At 38.0% G+C, this 21,069-nt stretch overlaps 1 protein-coding gene across 1 annotated transcript in view; it reads left to right on the forward strand.

Annotated features, from left to right (window-relative positions):
• The first annotated feature begins 2,624 nt into the window (after positions 1 to 2,624).
• The window catches only part of TFB1M (transcription factor B1, mitochondrial), a 74,112-nt gene continuing 55,667 nt past the window's right edge, over positions 2,625 to 21,069 (forward strand). Inside the window, exons 1-2 of the mRNA XM_046004860.1 lie at positions 2,625 to 2,816; positions 6,208 to 6,359. Coding sequence (XP_045860816.1) covers positions 2,684 to 2,816; positions 6,208 to 6,359 — 285 coding nt within the window. The 5' untranslated portion in view covers positions 2,625 to 2,683. The remainder of the gene's footprint in view (positions 2,817 to 6,207; positions 6,360 to 21,069) is intronic.

Raw genomic sequence — 21,069 nt, forward strand, 5'->3', positions numbered from 1 at the left:
TAATAGGTAGCTTCCATGTTCCTCCAAAGGAAAGGCAAGTTACAATGGCAAAAATTCTGAGCAAAGATTTGGTGGTAATTTGGATCCCCAAAATTGATGAGAAAATCATTACATAGCACACTATAACCTTAGTAAGCTGAACTCTAAGAAAACAAAATCCTGTCAGTCTGCATCAAGAGCAGTAATTTAACCCCTTGAATCATTTATGTTGATTGTGTAGTTTTGCATCTATTTATTGTGATTGTTTTAGTAAATAGCCATAGGAAAACTGTAAACTTAAGCTTTATACTCAGATTCATATTCCATTTATTTAAATAAGCTTATAAAATTAACATTCAATAGTTAACTTAAAAATAATTTACCGCGAGGGCTGGTGGCCCATGAGATCAGAACTCAGGAAAGAAAAAACTTAAAATCTTCTTTCTGTACTTTGCTAAGTGATCATAGGGTAAGTAAAATGACCTCCTTCACAGTAAAACAGTAACAATCTCATTCACATAAGAACACTATGAGGAATAAATGAAATAATTAATATAACCATGAATGAACACCTTTCCCAGTATGCTGTGGAATATAAGGACTCTGAATCAAGAGTTTAGACTTTCAAACTACACTTCGATGCTATGTAGGGCAAATCACCTTACCTCTTTGGGAGTCACTTTCCAATTTTCTAAAGCTAGAAGCTATGTCAGATTATCTCACAGTTCTTTTTAATATAGCTATAACAGAAGGTGTTTGGGTTTTCCATTGAGATTTCTATGAAAAATTCATTCATTCTATTTCATTCATATCATATCTGCAGTTATTTGGTTTTCTGTTAGCTTTATTTTAAACTTACTACTCTGAGAAATCAAAAAATGTTATGATTCAGTTGTGATCAAGGCAACAATCTGAAAAAAGAACAGGGACAGAAAAAGCTAAATTCTCCTACATAGCAGAGTAATTTCAATCTTTGTTTTGTTGTTTGTTGTTTCCTCTGTTGTAATAGACAGAATTCATATTTGAGTCTTTGTACTTAGATGTAACCACCCAAGGCAAGTCAAATGACCTCTCAACATAGACTGTACTGCTTAATGCAGGTTCTGGACGCAGGCTTGTGGATTGAAATCCTAATTCCACTACTTTATAGCTATGCAGCCTAGGACAAATTACTGACCCTCTCTGAGCCTTTATCTTTGTAACAATTAATGAGACAATAGCTGTAAATCACTCAACTGTGAAGCCTGGTACTTTGGGAAAAGCTCAATGAATGTTAGCTATTATTAGTATTATCATGTTTATTTCCCTTCCTTTTCATCCTTTCCTTTCCAGGCACTGCAAGAATTGGCTACAACAACTGGAGCATGGAGAGGCAGTAAGAAAACTCTGGGAAGGCCAACAAGAAGTGGCAAATAACACTTCCAGGGCAGGGGACCAGGAAGAGCAGCTACCATACATGTCCAGAAACTTAGATTGGATCTGGGTTCCACAATTTTCTAGCTTTGTGAATACCAATTAATTTATATCACCTCTCTAAGTTTTTGTTTTCTCCATTCTGAGACTAGTAATATTTATATGGTAAAACTGTTAGTGAAAGGCTCAAAAACAAATATTCGCTATATGCGAAAACACTTCCCGAACTCTAAACAAGGCGGTTTTTCTCATTGATTGACTGGATACGTGTAGGGGGGGGGGGGGCAGAAGAACTGGATTTGCTCTGGCCTCCTCACTGCAAACTGTGCGCCTATCCTTTAACCCCACTGGCTGCGTTCATCGGCTAGATCATTACGGTAGTAACAACCACCATTGATTACGAGCCTAATGTGTGCCGTGCATTGCACTGTGTTCTGAGTCTGTACACCAGGCGACTTTTAGCATTTAGTTCCTGCAATTCTACGTTCCTGCAGTAAATATCTCCTTTTTTTTTAAGATTTTATTTATTTATTTACTTGACAGACAGAGATCATAAGTAGGCAGAAAGGCAGGCAGAGAGAGAAGAGGAAGCAGGCTCCCCGCTGAGCAGAGAGCCCGATGTGGGGCTCGATCCCAGGACACTGGGATCATGACCCGAGCCGAAGGCAGAGGCTTTAACCCACTGAGCCACCCAGGTGCCCCTAAATATCTCCTTTTAACAGATGAAAAATTAAGGTTGAAAGAAGGTAGAAACCTGCCATCCGGCACCTACAATGCTAACGTTCTAAAAACATCTATCCTGAGAAAATCGTTAGCAACCAATAGTTTTGCCTCTAATCATTGGCTTTCCCGCAATTATCCACAGAGGGGAATTAGGCACGTCCATCTGCGAGGAGAATTCACCTCCGAGCATTCGGGGGCTCCAAGATCCTCTGACTCGCCCCTCCTCGTTCTGGTCCAGGCCCCGCCTCGTTCCCGCCCACCGGGCCGCTCTGGCCACCGCCCACCCAGGAGAGGCCCCGCCCTCCTCGCGCCTTCACCCCATCAAGGACGAAAAGCCCGCACACCCAGCCTGCACCGCGCTCAGCGAGACTCGACGCATGCGCTCTGTGTGCGCCCAGATTTCCTTTCTGTCCCCAACGCTTCCGGCGAAGTACATCCAACCAATAAGGTGGGCTCGGAGGCGGGCCTTAATGCTCCCCGCTCCCGCCCCCCTTCTTCCTTTTCCGCGGATGATTTAAGAGCAGCGCCAAAAGTCCGTGGTAGGACTGGGGTTGCTGTGTGGGGCCGCATGGCTGGTTCTGGGACGGTGAGCGCCTTCCGTCTCCCGCCGTTGCCCACGATTCGGGAAATCATTAAGCTATTCAGACTGCAAGCAGCGAAGCAGCTATCCCAGAATTTTCTCCTGGACTTGAGGCTGACAGGTGGCTGTCCTCTCAGTGCTCCTCCGCATCCCCGGGGACGTGGGCCGGAAGTTTCGCGCGGACTCTGCGGGCGGGTGTCTGGGGTCATGCAGTGTGCAGGGGGCCTTAGGTCAGGTCCTTCTACCGCTTTGTGCTGAAAGGACCGCAGGAGACGCGTGGAATGTCTTGTTCGCCTACATAATGGCGTGCTCGCGGGCGTTCGCCGTGGGCTAGTGAAGGCGAGTTGTGCAGACGCCGAGCAGACACTAGGGGAGGCAGGGGTCGCGTAGCGTGAAAGACCGTTGTGGAAATTCGAATCTCGGTGTGTTAACACTAATGAAAGAATACTTACTGCAGGTGTGGCTAGTTTGGTTTCTCTTACAATGTAAAGTTATCAGAGCGAGGAGTTTTTCAATAACGTTGAAAAAGTATGACTCGTGGGATTACGTTATTTAAACGTTTACTTGTTGAATCCAAAACCCTCGAGGGCGCAATGTTCAGTAAATATGTCAGAGAAGCTACTGTGTGCTAGTGGTGGAGATGCAGTTTGTAAGTGAACAAGGCAAAAGTCTGTCCTCAGGGAGCTTACATTTGTAGCAAGTTTATATTCCCACCCATATTTTAAGTCACTTTTTATAAGGTAAAATTTGCATGCAATAAAATTAACCAGTTCGAAGTGTAGGGTTTGATGAGCTGTGACAGACGTATACCCCCATTTAACCGCCACCCCCATTTCTTGGTGATACTTTCTTCTGAAACGTGAGGTTGCAAGAATAAATAATATGTGTTACAGGGGGCACTTGGGTGGCTCAGTTGTTAAGTGTTTGCCTTTGGCTCAGGTCATGACCTCCAGGTCCGGGGATCCAGCCCCATGTCAGGCTCACAACTCCGGGGAGCCTGTCAGGCTCACAACTCGGGGGAGCCTGCTTCTCCCTCCCGCTGCTTGTGCTTTCTCTCCCTCTCTCTCTCTAATGAATAAATAAAAATTTAAAAAAAATAAAAATGTGTTAAAAACATGTCCACTAGTTCACTGTTGGAATATTTACCGTATTTGAGGTCTTGGTTCCATTTTGGCACCTCTCGAGACGCTGAAAGATAGGAGAGGTCATACACAAATAGTTCATTTTCAGTTAAGTATAGTCCACAAGCCATCACTAAGATGTCTCATTTCTTGGATGTGGAGTCTTTATTCTGCTAGTAGAAATACAACTTTGGGTAAAATAGCTTAGCGAAGCTTCAGTTTCTCATCTGTTCATTGGAGGAAGGTCCCTACTACAAGATCTTTAAAGGGTTACCCACCTCTAAAATTCTTTAGTTGTAGTAGTAATTAGAACCAGCCTTGTCTGCCAGTCATTAGTCACATTCTGTAGGTATAAAGTACCATTCTGAAGATGGAAAATATAGGTCTTTATATTTTTAATGTAGAAAAAAAAGTCCTTTGTTTACAGATTCTGAAGTCTGGGTACTATTCCCTTTTCTCTGGGAACCAAAGTGAAGGGAGATGAAAGTACTTGGTTTGAGGTGAGAAGCTCAGGTGGGAGCAGATGCTTCCTGAATCGACAGTGCCGCTTTGATATTCATTTGTATATGACTGTGCCTGAAAAGTTTGAGGGCAGAGCTCCTGACCTCTCGACTATACTAGCTCTCCATTTAAGAGAATGAGAATGTTGGGGCACCTGGGTGGCTCAGTGGGTTAAAGCCTCTGCCTTCGGCTCAGGTCATGATTCCAGGGTCCTGGGATTGAACCCCGCGTCAGGCTCTCTGCTCAGCAGGGAGCCTGCTTCCTCCCTCTCTCTCTCTGCCTGCCTCTCTGCCTACTTGTGATCTCTATCAAATAAATAAAATCTTTAAAAAAATAAAAAATAAAAGAATGAGAATGTTAAATTCATAATGCCTGTGCTTAATGTATCAGTTGTGTTCCTTCTAAAAGGCATTGGTCTGTAGTGGAGGAAGGATTGCTTTAGAATTTACACTTGAGCTGGAGTCAGCTCTCTTCCATTTGCTTTCTAGATGACCTTGCACAATGAAACAATAAGAAGGAAATAGAAAAGTTCAGAGAAGTTAAATTGGGATAGTAGTTCTAGTAGTGTTGGAAGGATTGTGAGATGCAAGTGAGAAAGCATGTAAAGCACCTAAGATAAATGGTTGGTGAGCATATGCTAATTCCCTCTGAGCACCAGTTAAAAGACAAAACTATTTTGGGGTGCCTGGGTGGCTCAGTCAGTTTAGTGTTCCTCTCTTGATTTCCACTCAGGTCATGATCTTGAGGTGGTGAGTCTGCTTGAGACCCTCTCCCTCACTCTTTCTCTAAATAAATTAAATAAATCTTAAAAAAAAACAAACCATTTTTACTTTCTATTTTGGGTTTTAAGCCTACAAAAATGGTACTATACAGTCTCAGTGAACACTGCAAGGAAGTGCTGGTATGTTTTCAGTGGCTAAATTTCCACCATCCCAGGAGGCCCAGTTACTTGGATTTCAGTATCTCAGTCAATAAGACCAGCCCATCATCTTTTTTCAGAAGTGATAGTTGGTTGCAGTGAATCCTCAGTAATCTTTTTCATTCATTCTTTCTTTTTTTATAGGTTTTATTTATTTGTCAGACAGAGTTCACAAGTAGGCAGAGAGGCAGTCAGAGGAAGAAGCAGGCTCCCTGCTGAGCAGAGAGCCTGACTCCGGGCTCAATCCCAGGACCCTGGGATCATGACCTGAGCTGAAGGCAGAGGCTTTAACCCACTGAGCCACCCAGGCGCCTCCTTTTTCATTATTTCTTAAGGTCAGCTAAGTTAAAGAGGTTAATTTAAAACGTTAACTTTTCCTTATTAATTTGCATATTTGCAAAGCTTACAACAACTCCACTAAGAAGTTTTAACTTTTTCCTAAAAATGACCAAGAATCTATATTTCTGCTAGTCCAGTGATCTAGGGACTTGTTGCTGTGGCCATATGGACCAGCTAGATGTCTACAGGTAAAAGTGAGACTGCCAGCACTTTTTGCTTGGGGATTTCAAACTGGCAGCATTGGAAATTCTGAATGTAAAACTCGTCTTACTTATTCAAATATTCAGTATTTGGCAACTGTAGAGAGATGGTGCGTGCTTACCTGGTCGGTTCTTAGGAGCTGATTGATTGGTTTGGTGGAGGAAGAGATAGAAAATACAGTATTAACTATACTGAAGTTAGGAAGTTTGTCATGATAATCCTATTTTTGTTAAGGGACTGATAATACAGTTCAACTGTGTTGTGATCGCATAGTGAATGGCCACTATATGTTGGTTTAGGATGAGTTAAATAATCAGACCAGTATGATATAGAGGATTCCTTGAATAAATGTTCATAAGAATCTGTAGAGAGTATTGTTAAATTTTGTACACTGAAATTTATCAAGATAATTAAAACGTTCTTTTTCCTAGATAAAATTGTGAGGAAAGCTGGGAATCTGACAGATGCTTACGTGTATGAAGTGGGCCCTGGGCCAGGGGGAATCACAAGATCCATTCTCAATGCCAATGTTGCTGAACTTTTGGTGGTTGAAAAGGATAGTCGATTTATTCCTGGATTACAGGTAAGATACTTAAAATACCTTTATTAGGAGGCCAAAAAAACCCTGACTTCAGTCTTCAGGCCATGATGCTTAAACCTCAGGATATCCAAGGATCTCCTTGGTTGCTCTTCAAACTGCAGATTTCCAGGCCCCATTCCAGAGATTTTGATTCCATAGTCCCGAGAGGTCTAGGAATTGTGTTTCTAACAATCATCCCAGTGTGTTGGTCAACAGACCACTTCTTGAATAAACCTGCGTTAATGCATCAATACTAGACAAACTGCTTGCTTTGTGTGATCTTTTTTTTTTTAATCTAATAGTGGTACATGTTCTGGCCCATTCCTTCAAAAATAAGTAAATAATGCCAGTAATGACTTAGTTATTGGCATGACTTATGAGAACTTCATTTAGAGTCAGGAAATCATTCTACAAGCAAAAGATGGAGAAAACATATACTTTTTAAAGAGATTAATTGTGAAGCTTAAGCATTTGGTAAGAACTAAGTGAAGAAATGAAGTGCCACGGTACACAGAGATTTAAGATGAAGTTTGAACAAAGTGTTACATGCATCTTTAAAACAGAAGGTGCCATTGTTGTATGAGAAATATTGGAGGGAACTGGGCATGTTTCAGTTGGAGAAGAGGAGCCTTGGGTGCTCATTTTGATTCCTGAAAAAAGACTAATACAAATAGGTGGGAATCGAGGGAGGCAGGTGTGGATTTAAAATAAGGAGGGACTTATATTTTTTAAATGGTGGCAAACAGTGAAACCCATTTTATCAGGGATTTTGTAAAGGGAATTCTTCATAGGGGGCACTTAATGGCTGAAGGGCCTTTGTTTGATTCCTCTGTAATTCTAAAACTTTAGAAGAGCCCTTAGCCTTTGGCTTAGATGAGTAGCAATTTGTTAAGTGACTCCAACAGAATAATAGAGTTATCTGTATTATTACTTTCACACAAGAGACAAATTGGCTTAAAATTGGTACAGTGTAATGCTTGTATGTGCAATAATTGAAAAATGTTTCATTTCTACCAGAACAGTTTGAGGAAATTTGTTTGAAAAATCTAGGGGCTTTGTGTGCACACGACTGACTTTTTTGTTTAGAAACCTAGTGATTTCTTATTATTGCTACATTTTGTTTTATACTTTAAAAATATATTTAGTTTTATCTAACTTTACTACTCTATTGACAATTAGTTTCAGATTTATAACTTTGTTTTGCGATTCTCATATGGTACATATTCCTTGATGTAGAATGTTAATAGCGATTTTTGCTTTGAACTACCTTCTTCTTTGAAGAACTGTAACTCAATTAGAGGTGAAAGTGGGAATATCTTATTTTTGGTGAGATCATGAGGTACTGGAAAGAAGCTGAATAACACTGTGATTCCATTTAGGTTTTAGCATCTAGCCCTTTTTGGACATTGGGAATACTCATCTGACTTTTAGGCACTGGAAGAGACTTCCTAACCCTCAATCTTACCATCTGTTATACGTGATTCTTTCTTATGAGGCAAGGAGGTGAATCAAATTTCTATTCATCCCCACCTTAATTTACATATTCTTCCTTCCTGAGCTCAACTAAAGATCTTTGAAGACAGACTATTTAAAAGGCAACTACATGCTTCTCTTTTCAGCTGCCCCACCAACACCCTGCACTATTAATCCCTGTCTTGTTTTGTCTTATTAAATTGACCGTCTGATACACTATATTTTTTTATTTGTTACCTACCTTACCTTATCCCTCTGGAATGTCAGTACCAAGAGCATGGAGATTTTTGTGTGTTTTGTTCTGTGCTCTACTGCATGTAACCGTGGCCAGCATATAGCAGGTGTTCAGTAATGTCTTATATGGGAAAATAAAAGATCGACTATATGCATAATATATCTAATCAACCAACTAAATGTGTCATTTAATAGTGAAAATAAATAATTGTGCAGCATTGATTATTAAAAAGTTTTGTGCTCTTTTTTTAAATATAAATTTATTTCAAGGTAAATTGCTCTGGAAGAAATATGTATTTGTCTTATCTGTTTCTGTAGTAGAAGCAAAATTAATTCTTAGCGTCTTACATTGCAGGAAAGGACTTTGCCTTAAAAAGAAATGTTGGGTATTAAAATATCAAATAGATTTCTTTTTCCTATAAAGAATGTTTCAATATGTAAAACCACTTTCATCTAGAGGGACTAAATTAATCATAAAACTGAATAAAGGCAGAAGGAGTGATCTATTTTAAGGATTCCATTTTAGTGGTTTCTAAGCTAATAGAATTAGGTTTTAAAGAAATTGTAATAATTTATAAAATGTCTTCTAGCTGAAAATATATCATTTGTATTCTAACCCAATTCTCAAGATATCGTCATGAGGCATCTTAGGGTGTTAGGGCAAAGAACATAGTGCTAACATACGAGTTTCACCATCAGCATGTTGTAAAGTAAAAAAACATGTCTCCTCATATGTGAACATATTGTAGGATAATTTTGTGGTGAAGAACACAGACTTCAGCGTCAGATTGCCTGACTTTGACTTCGGGCTCTATCATTTACTGGTTATATGTCTTGGGGCAGGTAACTATGTCCTCTGTGCCTCAATTTGCTCCTAGGATTGTAATGAGGATTAAATGAATGCCTTATACTTACTTAGTTAAGCACTCAATATAATTTTCAATATAAATAAATTATTGTCCCTCTGCCTTGGAGATCTGTTAATTAAGGATTGGTCAGGAGACTGCTTATCTGGAAAGAGGTATGGGAGAACAGTAAAGTTATTCCTTTGGAACACTATAGAGTATAAATCCCCAGTGCTGTGGGAACACTGGAGCTTTCGCCCAACTCTTCAAGTTACCATTAGACATCTAGGGTTTCTTTCTCTTAATGTTGTAGCATTCTCTTGTGATTGTGCATTTTTAGGGGTTTTTGTTGTTGTTGTTAATTATTTTTTAGTTGCTTATTGTTGTTACATTTTTATGGCTGGGTGGATTCTCTGCTTTGGAGCACAGTGAGATTTTTTTTTGGTACCCCAGGGACTTGAGGTTTCATTAAGTTCTTCCCCCATTTCTGGACTGGAGAGAACAACATAAGTAATCCACTCTCCTTGAAGTAAGCAATCTGGGTTCTTCTTTTTTTTTTTCCTGTCTGTTATAAATGTGTAAACTCTTTAAAACAATCATATTTATGGAGGGCTTATTGCACTAAGTACTTTGTTTCACAGCTTCACCAAGTATTATTGATATGCAGTAAACTGCTCATGTTTAAAGTGTACAGATTACCAAATTTTGACACATGTAGTGTCCTGAAACCATCACCACAGTCAAGATAATGAACATCCGTCACCTTCAGGATTCTTCATTTTCCTTTACAATCCAACCCTTCTTCCTCCCCTTCCCTGTCGTCAGACAGCCGTGCTTCTGTTTTGTCACTATAGGATATTTTCCATTTTTTAGAATTTCATATGAATGGAATCGTACAATGTATGCTCTCTTTCGTCTTCTGTCTTTTACCGAGCATAAGTATTTTGAGATTCATCCATGTTGGGGTGTTTATCGATAGTTCGGTTTATTTATCGCTGACTAGTATTCCATTGTTTGGATATGCCACATTTATAAATCCATTCACTAGTTGATGGACTTTGGGTTGTTTTCATTCTTTGGCAATTATGTAAGAGCTGTCATTAACGCTCACATGCAAGTCTTTGTGTGAATATATTCTTTTATTTCTCTTGGGAAAGAGTTAGATGCAGAGTGTCTGAGTTTATGGTAGGTGTATATTAAACTTTTTATGAAACTATCAAAACATTTTACAAAGTAGCTATACCATTTTAATATTCCCCCCAGCCGTGCATGAGAGTTATCTTTACGTCACATGTTCTCACATTTGGTATGATTAATCTTTTTAATTGTAACATCCAAACGAGCGTATAGTGGTATCTTAATATGATTTTCCTAATCAGCAATATTGCACATATTTTCTTAAGATTTAATTATGTTTATAAAGAGATGTGGGTTGGGGTGGCAGAGGGAGAGGAAAAGAGAAAATCCTCAAGCATACTCCTCCCTGAGTGCAGAGCCCAATGTGGGGCTTGAACCCAGGACCCTGAGATCGAAAGTAAGAGTTAGCTGCTTAACTGACTGAGCTGTCCAGGTGCCTCTGGACATGTTTTCATGTGTTTATTTGCCATCTGTATATCTTCTCTGGAGAATTATGCAAATATTTTGAGCATTTCTTGTTTTGTCTTCATATTATTGTATTATAAGAAATCTGTGTAGATTAGATGCAAGTATTTTGTCAGATACACGTTTTGTAGTGCTTTCTACTCAGATGGGACTTACCTTTCTATTTTTGACATTTAATGGTGTCTTTCAGAGAGTAAAACTTAGTTTTAATGAAGTACAGTTTATCAATTTTTTTCTTTTTGAATTTGATGCTTTTTGCATCTTATATTAAAAAATAATTGTCAAAACCAGAACTAAGAATTCCCACGTTTTCTTTTAGATGTTTTATAGCTTTATTAAGTTTTTCATGTAGGTTTATGATACATTTTTGAGTTATCTTTTGTGTATAGTGTGAGGTGTAGGAGTAGAGGTTCATTATTTTGCACCATTGTTGAAAATTTTATCTTTTCTTCATCGAATTGCCTTGATCCTGTTGTCAAAAATCAACTGATCTTATATATGATGGTCTGTTTCTGTACTTCCAGTTCTTTACTGTTGATATATAGGTCTGTTTTTTTTCACTGTGACTAATCTGTGTTGATTCCCATAGCTTTGTAGTAAGACTGGAGAGCAGGTAATGTAAGTCTTCCAACCTTACCTTTCTTTTCCAATTGTTTTGGCTCTCTATAAGTCCTTAGCATTTCCATATAGTTTTAAAATTAGATCATCAATTTCCTTTTTTTTTAAAAGCCTGATGGGACTTTGATTGGGTTTGGATTAAAACTGCAGTATACTGTGAGAACTAGCATCTTAATGGCATAAGCTTCTGATCTGTAAACATGGTATGTCTCCCTGTAGGTTTCCTTCAGTTTCTCTCAACAGTGTTTTTTAGTTCTAAGTATACAAGTCTTGCACATCTTTTGTCAAATTTACCCCATGTTCTTCTTTTTGATGCCACTGTACTTGGTATTGGTTTTTAATTTCCATTTCCATTTGTTTGTCGCTACTGTGTGGAAACACCATCTGTTTTGGCATGGACTTTGTATCCTGCAGCCTTCTTGTGCTCACTTCTTTGTGGCTATTTTGTAGATTTCTTAGGATTTTCTGCATGTGTTATCATTTCATCTGCAGTAAAGACTGTTTTACCTTCTCCATTTCAGTATCTTTGCCTCTATTTCTTCTTGTCTTGGCTAGAATCTCCAGTACAGTGTGAATAGAACTAGGAGTACACCTCCTTGCCTGTCCCTGACCTCATGGAAAGCATTCAGACTTTCTCCATTGAATATGATGTTAGTTGTAGGTTCTTCCTGGATCTCCTTTTTCAGACTGAGGAAGGTTCCTCTGTTCCTAGTTTGCTGAGAGATCATGGTGCTTTGTTTGGTTTTTGTTTTTGTTTTAAATAATGGATGTTGAGTTTGCAGAAATACTTTTCCTGAGTTTAATGAGATATTGGCTTTTTTTTTTTTTTAGTTAATATGAATATTATTGTTTTTTGGATTTTTTTTCCCTAATGGTAAACCAGCCATCTGTAAAATCTTCAGTGATACCTTTCTCTCTCATTCAATATTGGTAATTTGTTTGTCTCTTTTTTTCCTGATCAGTCTCACTGTATATTGGTGAACTTTATTGATCTCAAAAAAGAACACCAAAAAAGCTCTCGATTTCATTGATAATTTTGGGTTCTGTTTTCTATTTGATTTCTGCCCTGAAATCCTCATGTTATGCTGTTTCCCTGAAGTTTACTTTGTTCTTTCTCTAGTTTTTTAAGGTGGAAGCTGAAGTGGTTTCTTTGAAGCCTTTATTTTCTTATAGGTGTTTAGTGCTGTAAATATCCCTCTCAGTAAAACCTGAGCAGAATCCCACAAATTTTGGTAGGTTGTGTTTTCATTTTCACTCATTCATAATGAATGAAATATACCAATTTACTTAAAATTTTTTTTGCAATATTAGACCTAAAGAAAGACTTCTGAAAGAAGTTAGAATTCCTATATAAACCTTCAGCTCTAATTTCCCTTTCAATTTCTTATTTGACTTGTTGGGTTCCTTTCCTTTTTCAGATTCTGGAGGCCACCTGCATTCATTAGCCCCTGGACTCCTTGCTTTTATATCTACTATTGACTTTAATCCTTCTGCCTCACTCTTATTAAGGCCCTTGTGATTGATTATGTTGGGTCTACCCAGATAATCTGGGATAATCTCCCCATATTGGGATCTTTAATCACATCTGCAAAGTCCTTTTTACCATGTAAGGTAACATAGTCACAGGGATTAAGACACCTTTTGGGGCCAGTAGTCAGCCTGCTGCAATTTTTATCTGTAACTCTGTTTTACTATTTTAGTAATTTATTGATGGTGTATGGTTATACATCTTTAACATATCCCAGTTTATCTTCAAGTAATAAAATACCACTTTACGTATAGCATACAAATCTTAAGATAGTGTGTTTGTATTTATCCTTGTAGGCCTTTGTACTGTTGTCATACGCTTTACTTCTCTGTATCTTTTAAAGTTCACAGTACAATGTTATTTTTGCTTTAAAAGTCAATTCTGTATTAAAAGAGATTTCAATACAGTTGACTTTTGAACAATGTGGGGGCAGGGGTGCTGATCCCCACATAGATGAAAATCCACATATAACTTTGGATCCCCCAGAAACTTAACTATTAAAGTCTGCTGTTAACTAGAAGCCTTACCAATAGCCAGTCAATTAATGCATACTTTGTATGTTACAAGTGTTATGTGCTGTATTCTTAAATTAAGCTAGAGAAAGGAAAACGTTCCTAAGAAAATCATAAGGAAAGGCATCTGGGGGCTCACTCAGGCATCTTAATCTTGGTTTCAGCTCAGGTCCTGATCTCAGGGTCCTGAGATCAAGCCCCACATCAGGCTCCACACTTAGCATGGAGTTTGCTTGTCGCTCTCCTTCTGATTCTTCCCCCGTGTGCGCACACACTCACTCTCTCAAAATCTTTAAAAAAAAAAAAAAAAGAGGGAGAGAATATATTTACAGTACTGTAAGAAATCTGCATGTAAGTGGACCAACCAGTGCTGTTCAAATTCTGTTAAAGGGTCAACTATAATAAGAAACACTGTTACATATTTACACATTTGGTTACTTTTTTTCTTTTCTTTCTTTTTTTTTTTTTTTTTTTTTTTTTGGTATTAAGTAGATTCCATGTGCAGCCTGGAGCCCAGCACAGGGCTTGAACTCAGAACCTTGAGATCAAGAGTTCGACACTAACCAACTGAACCATCCTGGTGCCCCCATATGGTTACTATTTTGAGTGCTCCTCATTCATATTTACTTTTAGTATTATTTTCTTTCTACCTGAAAGATTTTCTTTAGCATTTTTTTGTAGCTGTGTATCTGTTGGTGACAGAACTTTCAGTGTTTGTATGTCTAAAAAAGTGTTTTATTTCGCCTTTGTTTTTGAAAAACATACTCACCGTTTTTTTTTGTTTGTTTTTTCAGTAGTCGAAAAATGTTGCTCAGCCATCTTCTCATTTGCATTGTTTCTCACGGGAAATCTGTTGTCATTCTTATCTTTGCCCCTCTGACTTTTTTCTCTGGCTTCTTCTAAGATGTACTCTCTATCACTGGTTTTGAGCAGTTTCATCATGGTGCACCTTCGTGTCCTTTTCTTCATGTTTCTCTTGTGTGGGGCACCTTGAGCTTTTTGGATCTGCAGGTTTCCCTGCATCTCCTGCTGTCCAGCATCTGAAAACTTGTTTCATCTACGTTGTTCATTTTTTTATCTGTTTAAGCGGGAAGAGACTACCTGGTCTTTTATACTCCATCTTACCCAGAGTAAGCTCTAGGATTCTTCTTAGTTATTATGTGCTGCTTTCATGGAATTTTGGAGACAGTAAGTCATGATTATTGTTAGTATCGCCTCTGGGGTTTGTAACAGGTAAACAGTGATTATTTCTACTTAACAGGCAGGATGGAAAGCTCACAGGATTGAGATCAAATAGGCTGGTGTCAGATCTCAGAAACAGCACATACTAGCTTTGTGATCTTGAGCTTGCTGTTGAAGCAGTTTCAGCTTCAGCTTTCTCATCTGCAGCATGGGAATAACCGCTATTAGTTGTGATCCTTGGAGGAAAGATGGAGATTTATGTGAAGAGATTGGCATCTAAAGAGCCTGGCATACTGCCAGTAGCCAGTAAATGGTTGCTATTATAATGATGCCCCTTCCCTGTCATCTTATAAGGGGTATATAAAGTAATTTAGTCATCCTGGCAAAAGGAACTGTTTTTCAACAGAGACAATAAAACTTTGAAATTCTTTCATCTCTACCAAATTTTACAGAAGAAAAGATGGCCTGACTTTGTGTTGTGACATGATTACATACTTCACACATGTAACTCACTTGATACAGCTACAGTTAATCAAAACTGGACAAATAAGTCGATGGTGGCCTACAGCCAAAGTGATTTCCTAGTCTGCTACAGATTAGAAGTACAGAGATCAGTGCTAGAAGCAGACCCACTGACAACAGCAAGAAAACGGATATTACTGTGGCAGATAAGGTATAACAAGCAAACATAAAAACTAAAAGAAAAACCAAAAAGCAGCTCAGTAATAAGGGATCCTAACCGTTGAAGCCATTACTCTACAGGCAACAGTGACCCTAGTCATCAAGAAAAGGGTGATATAGGGTGTATTGTTCTCAGCTTAAGGAAGACGATTGTGTGATATTGTATGGAAGGATTTCTACCTATAAGTTTTTCATTCTTCTTTTATTTTCACAAGTGTTTTTTATTGACGTATAGTTAACATTCCATGTTGTATTAGCTTCAGGTGAACAATATCATGGTCAACACTTCCGTACATTTCCCAGAGCTCCTCAAGATAAATGTACTCTTAATTCTCTTGATTGTTTTCACCTCTTATTCCACTCAGCTCCCCTCTGCAATGACTACTTAGTTCTCTGTATTTAAGATTCTCTTTTTCTATTTGTCTCTTTTCTGTTTGTTCTGTTCTTTAAATTCCACATATACGTGAAATCATATGGTACTTGTCTTTCTCTGACAGACTGACTTTACTTAGCATTGTATCCTCTAGGTCCATCTGTGTTGCTGCAGATGTGAAGATTTCATTCTTTTTTATGCCGAAGTAATATTTCGTTGTATGTATACACCACATCTTCTGTATCCATTCACCTATCCATGGACACCTGGGCTGCTTCTATACCTTGGCTATCGTAAACAATGCTGCAGTAAACAAGGGGCTCATATATCTTTTCAAATTAGAGTTTTAGTTTTTTGGAGGTAAATACCCAGTAGTGGAATTACTGGATTTTATGGTAATCGTATTTTTAATATTTGAGAAATCTCCATACTGTTTTTCACAGTGGCTATACCAATTTTCTTTCCCACCAATAGTACACAAAGATTCCTTTCTCTCCATATCCTCACCAACACTTGTTATTTCTTGTGTTTTTTATTTTATCCATTCTGATGGGCATAAAGTGATATCTCACTGTGGTTTTGATGCGCATTTCTCTGATTAGTGATGTTGAGAATCGTTTCATGTCTGTTGATCATCTGTATGTCTTACTTAGAAAATGTTTACTCAGGGGGCGCCTGGGTGACTCAGTGGGTTAAGCCGCTGCCTTTGGCTCAGGTCATGATCTCAGGGTCCTGGGATCGAGTCCCGCATCGGGCTCTCTGCTCAGCGGAGAGCCTGCTTCCCTTCCTCTCTCCCTGCCTCTCTCGTGATTTCTCTCTGTCAAATAAATAAAATCTTTAAAAAAAAGAAAATGTTTACTTGGGTCCTCTGCCTGTTTTTTAATAGAATTATTTGGGGGTTTTTGGTGCTGAGTTGTATAAGTTCTTTATATATTTTGGATACTGTTTGGTTGATGTTTTCTTTCACTCTGCAGAAGCTTTTTATTTCGGTTAGTCCCAGTAGTTTAATATTGCCTTGGTTTCCCTTGCCTGACGAGACATATCTAGAAAAAAAATTTTTATGCCCAGTTTCAAAGGAATTACTGCCTGTGTTTTCTCCTAGGAGTTTTGTGGTTTCAGGTCTCACATTTAGATCTTTAATGCATTTTAAGTTTGTTGTTGGTTTGTTTTTTTTTTAATGTTCAATATAAGAAAGTAGTAGAGTTTCATTCTTTTGCATGTAGCTGTCCAGTTTTCCCAACACCATTTGTTGAAGAGACCATCTTTTTCTCCATTATATGTTCTTGTCTCCTTTGTCAAAGATTAATTGACCAAAGAAGCGTGGTTTTATTTCTGGGCTCTCTATGCTCCTCCACTGCTCTATGTACCTGTTTTTTTGCGGGTACCATACTATTTTGATTTCTATAACTTTGCAAGTATATCTGGAAATCTGGGGTTGTGATACCTCCAGCTTTGTTCTTTTTCAAGTTTACCTTAGCTATTTGGGGTCTTTTGTGGTTCCATATAAATTTTAGGGTAATTTATACTAGTTTTGTGGAAATTGTTGGTATTTTGACAGGGATTCCATTGAACCTATAGATTGCTTTGGGTAGTATGGACATTTAGCAGTGTTGGCTCTTCTGGTCCATGAGTATGGAATATCTTTCCACTTGTGTCATTTTCAATTTTTTTCATAAATGTTTCATAGTTTTCAGAGTGTGGGTCCTTTACCTCCTTGGTTAAGTTTATTCCTAGGTATTTTGTTATTTTGGGTGTAATTATAAATGGGATTATTTCCTTAATTTTTCTTTCTGCTACTTCATTGTTATTCATTAAAAAAATCATTCACCATAGTCGAGTGGAATTTATTCCAGGAATGCAGGGGTGGTTCAGTATTTGCTAATCAATCACAGTTAATGTGATATATCACATTAATATGAGAAAGAATAAAAACCATATGATCATCTCAATAGATAAAGAAAAAGCATTTGACAAAGTCCAACATCCATTCATGATAAAAACTCAGTAAAATAGGTTTAGAGAGAACCTACCTCGACATAATACTATGAAAAAAACTCACAGCTAATGTCATACTCAATAGTGGAAAACTAAGAGCTTTTCCTATAAGATCAGGTAGAAGACAAGGGTGTCCACTTTCCCCATTTTTATTCAACATAGTACTGGAAGTCCTAGCCACAGCTACTGGACAAGAAAAAGATAAGACATGATACTATGTAAGTTTCTTTCTAAGAAATGTTAACCACTGGTTAAATAGAAAGTTTACTAAATCAAATCTCCAAATCCATGATGAGGCTGGGTAAATGAATTTCTGTTATACATGTTTGGGTCCTATTTAAAAAACAAAACAATTTGACTTTTTGAAATTATGCCATAATCTTCACCCTAAAGAAAAGTCTATTTTTTTTTAAAGATTTTATTTATTTATTTTGACAGAGAGAAATCACAAGAGAGGCAGGCAGAGAGAGAGGAAGGGAAGCAGGCTCTCTGCTCAGCAGAGAGCCCGATGTGGGACTCCATCCCAGGACCCTGAGATCATGACCTGAGCTAAAGGCAGCGGCTTAACCCACTGAGCCACCCAGGCGCCGAAGAAAAGTCTATTTTAACACTATCTTAAATTCCTTTTGAATAATACCATTAGTCTTTTTTAATGTGTTTTATAGAAGTTTTTCACCTTTCATATTCTATATTATAGATCATTCTCATATAGTTTACCTAACACTTTTGCCCAGCACTTCAAAATGTTTGGGTTCCTGCTATGTAGCAAGTCAGGAAGAAGGTAATATCTCTAGGCTGTGTAATTAATGCTTTAGCTCATTGTACAGTGCTGGTTGCCATAAGCCCTTTATGATGAGAAGGTGGAATGAAACATACAAAATGACCAGTCAGTATAGTTCTTTGTTCTGAAGGAATTTCTGGTTGCTTCTAGTTCCAAGAGTTGCATAAATTATTTCCTCATCAAATTAGACCACCGGGGCGCCTGGGTGGCTCAGTGGGTTAAAGCCTCTGCCTTCGGCTCAGGTTGTGATTCCAGGGTCCTGGGATTGAGCCCTGCGTCGGGCTCTCTGCTCGGCAGGGAGCCTGCTTGCTCCTCTCTCTGCCTGCCTCTCTAACTACTTGTGATCTCTCTCTGTCTGTCAAATAAATAAATAAAATCTTTAAAAAAAAAAAATTAGACCACCAACAAATTACCTAGATGTACCATAGTTACTCGCCTCCTGTAGAAAAGTTATCTCTAAGATCTTGACTTAGAAGAGAGATTTTTTTTTAAGTCACCAAATTAAGAATTCTCCTGCATTGGTTTCTTCATTTTTATTAAAGGCATTCTCCATTATTTTGTTCCCTGTATCCTTTATAAAACTTAATACTAGAAAAAAGCAATTTTCTCTCTAGGGGATTTAGTATAATTATTTCCAGTAGAGACTAAGAATTCTATAATTCGGTACATATATTGTGATTTACATACATGCCTCTCCTTTTCATGGTTTGGCTTTCTGTTTCTTCTTTTACAGCCTTATCTAATGAATGCCTTTTACTCTAAGTGGACTTAAATCTCATTTTGGAAGGATATAAGATTGAAAATGAAAATGAAAATGATAGAACAGTTTAAGAGTATCTGTAAAAATACTCATTTGACTGTAATCAAGTGCTTGCATTCATAGTAGGCTGTGCCTTTGAGCACATTATGAGCTAACACCATCAGGATTTTAAAGTGTGATGTTAGCAGCGTTCTTCCTGAAGAGCTATAATAGTGATCTTTCCCACCTCTCTGCCATCCCCCAAATATTGTCATGGTAATAAAAACATCTTTCTCTATTAGTGGTTGGTTAGAAAGTGTTTGTGTGTCATTGCTGAAAATCATTAGGTATTTAAATAGCCATTTTCTGTAGTCATACTATGATTTCAGTTTGTATAGTGTTCCCCCGCCTCCCATAATTGCTTCAAGGCCTTCATTTAAAACGGTGGTCACCAGTATTCATTCCTTCTACAGTGGCGTGTCTGAGAGGGGAAGATCACGCTACAAAGTGGTCTTAGAAGAGGTACACCTTTTAAAGAATGGGAGTATTTGCTTTCCCGTTGCTGAGACTTAAGTCTGAAGGGGAATCCAAAAGAAATGAGGTAGAAATGCAACTTTAACTAGGAAAGAAAGGTTAATGTGTGTTAATATCAGTTTTCTGGTATGCTGCTGTGTGTGTCATTGTGGGAAAAAAATGAACGTTTCAAACGTGGTTATCAGAGCATGTATATTAATGCCAAAGAGCCAAGTTTACATTGTTTTGTTGTAATCTTAATAATTACTTTATTACTTTCTATATGTTGGTATCCTGAAGCATAAGCTTTCAGTTCTTCTGCCTGTTTCTTTTTGGTATGCTAATTTGTTTTAATTTATGTGAAGCATAATTATAGAAAAAAACTAAAATTCTTCATTGATAGTAAATGCTATCATTAAATACAGTTTTTATTCAGTAAGAGCCTGTCCGACAGAGAGCTAACTGCTTTGTTATTCATAGTGTATTGAAGTTTATGTTTTTGATGATTTATTTTCTAGAACTCATCAGATTAAGTCTTAGCAAATCTTGGTAATTTAAAATAATCCATCAGTACATTAATAGCAGAGGTGTGCAGGTATGTTTACTAAGCTGCCATGACAAAACATAACAAACTAGGTGATTCCCAAATTGAAAATGTTTAGCTTCTTACCAATATAAGCATTTCAGCTCTGTATTTCTGAAATGTTACTTGTATAATTTTACCTGATTTATCAGTGAAATAAATCTTTGCAAGTTTCTTGATCTTACAGATTTTGGAAGCCTCAAATCTCAGTCTGGGAGATTTGAGATTTGAGATTTCCCCTGGGAGGGGAAGTTTCCAGTTTTACAGTTGGTCATTCACCCCAAAATGTGAAGCACCTACTGTGTGCTGTTGTAGCTGCAAGGGACATTAAAGTAGATGAGAAACAGGTACTACCCTTAAGGAGCACGTGTTACTCCATGGGAAAGAAGTATACACAATTGGACAGTACACAATACTACACAAGTATAGTATGTTATAAAATGCTATAAAGAAGTACATATGAGGTATAGCATTAACCCAAACGCAGGAGTAATCTACAAACTGGGTGCCTTGGTCCAGGGTCTCCTCTCTGGCTTCTGTGATGTTTCTTTCATCCTTCTGTCAGTTGCCAGAATTAGGCAAGAAAAGGGTTCAGAGAGAAAATCAGCTTTAACTGAGCTAGAGAAGCAGGACCAAGGGGTGCTCAGGGCCAAAGTTCCCTCATTTGGAGCCAAGGGTGTCTGAGCTTCTTAAGGTGAGACTTGATGTCTAAAGAGGGTCTCCTCTTCCTTGTAATCTACTTGAGCAAGGATGTTTGTTCTCATTGATGCATTCACTCCTGCATTTTAAACTTTGTAAGCATTGGGAACTGTATTGGGGTTGGGTTTTTTGGTTGTTGTTTTTAAACCGAGGACTTCAAGAATCAAGTTTTGTGTTGGGTACAAGGGCCCTTAATGCAATACAAATGTGTAGATGGCTTAGCTTCGAGGCTCTTTTTAACTGGGTGTGAACACTTCAGTACTGTGAGAGCATATCTCGAGGTATGGTGCTAAGGTGGATGAAATGAAGAAAAATGAGAAAGAAAAGGGTACTCCCCCCCTTTTTTTCTTTTTAT

This window comes from Meles meles, chromosome 5 (genome assembly GCF_922984935.1).
Source record: "Meles meles chromosome 5, mMelMel3.1 paternal haplotype, whole genome shotgun sequence".
Lineage (NCBI taxonomy): Eukaryota > Metazoa > Chordata > Mammalia > Carnivora > Mustelidae > Meles > Meles meles.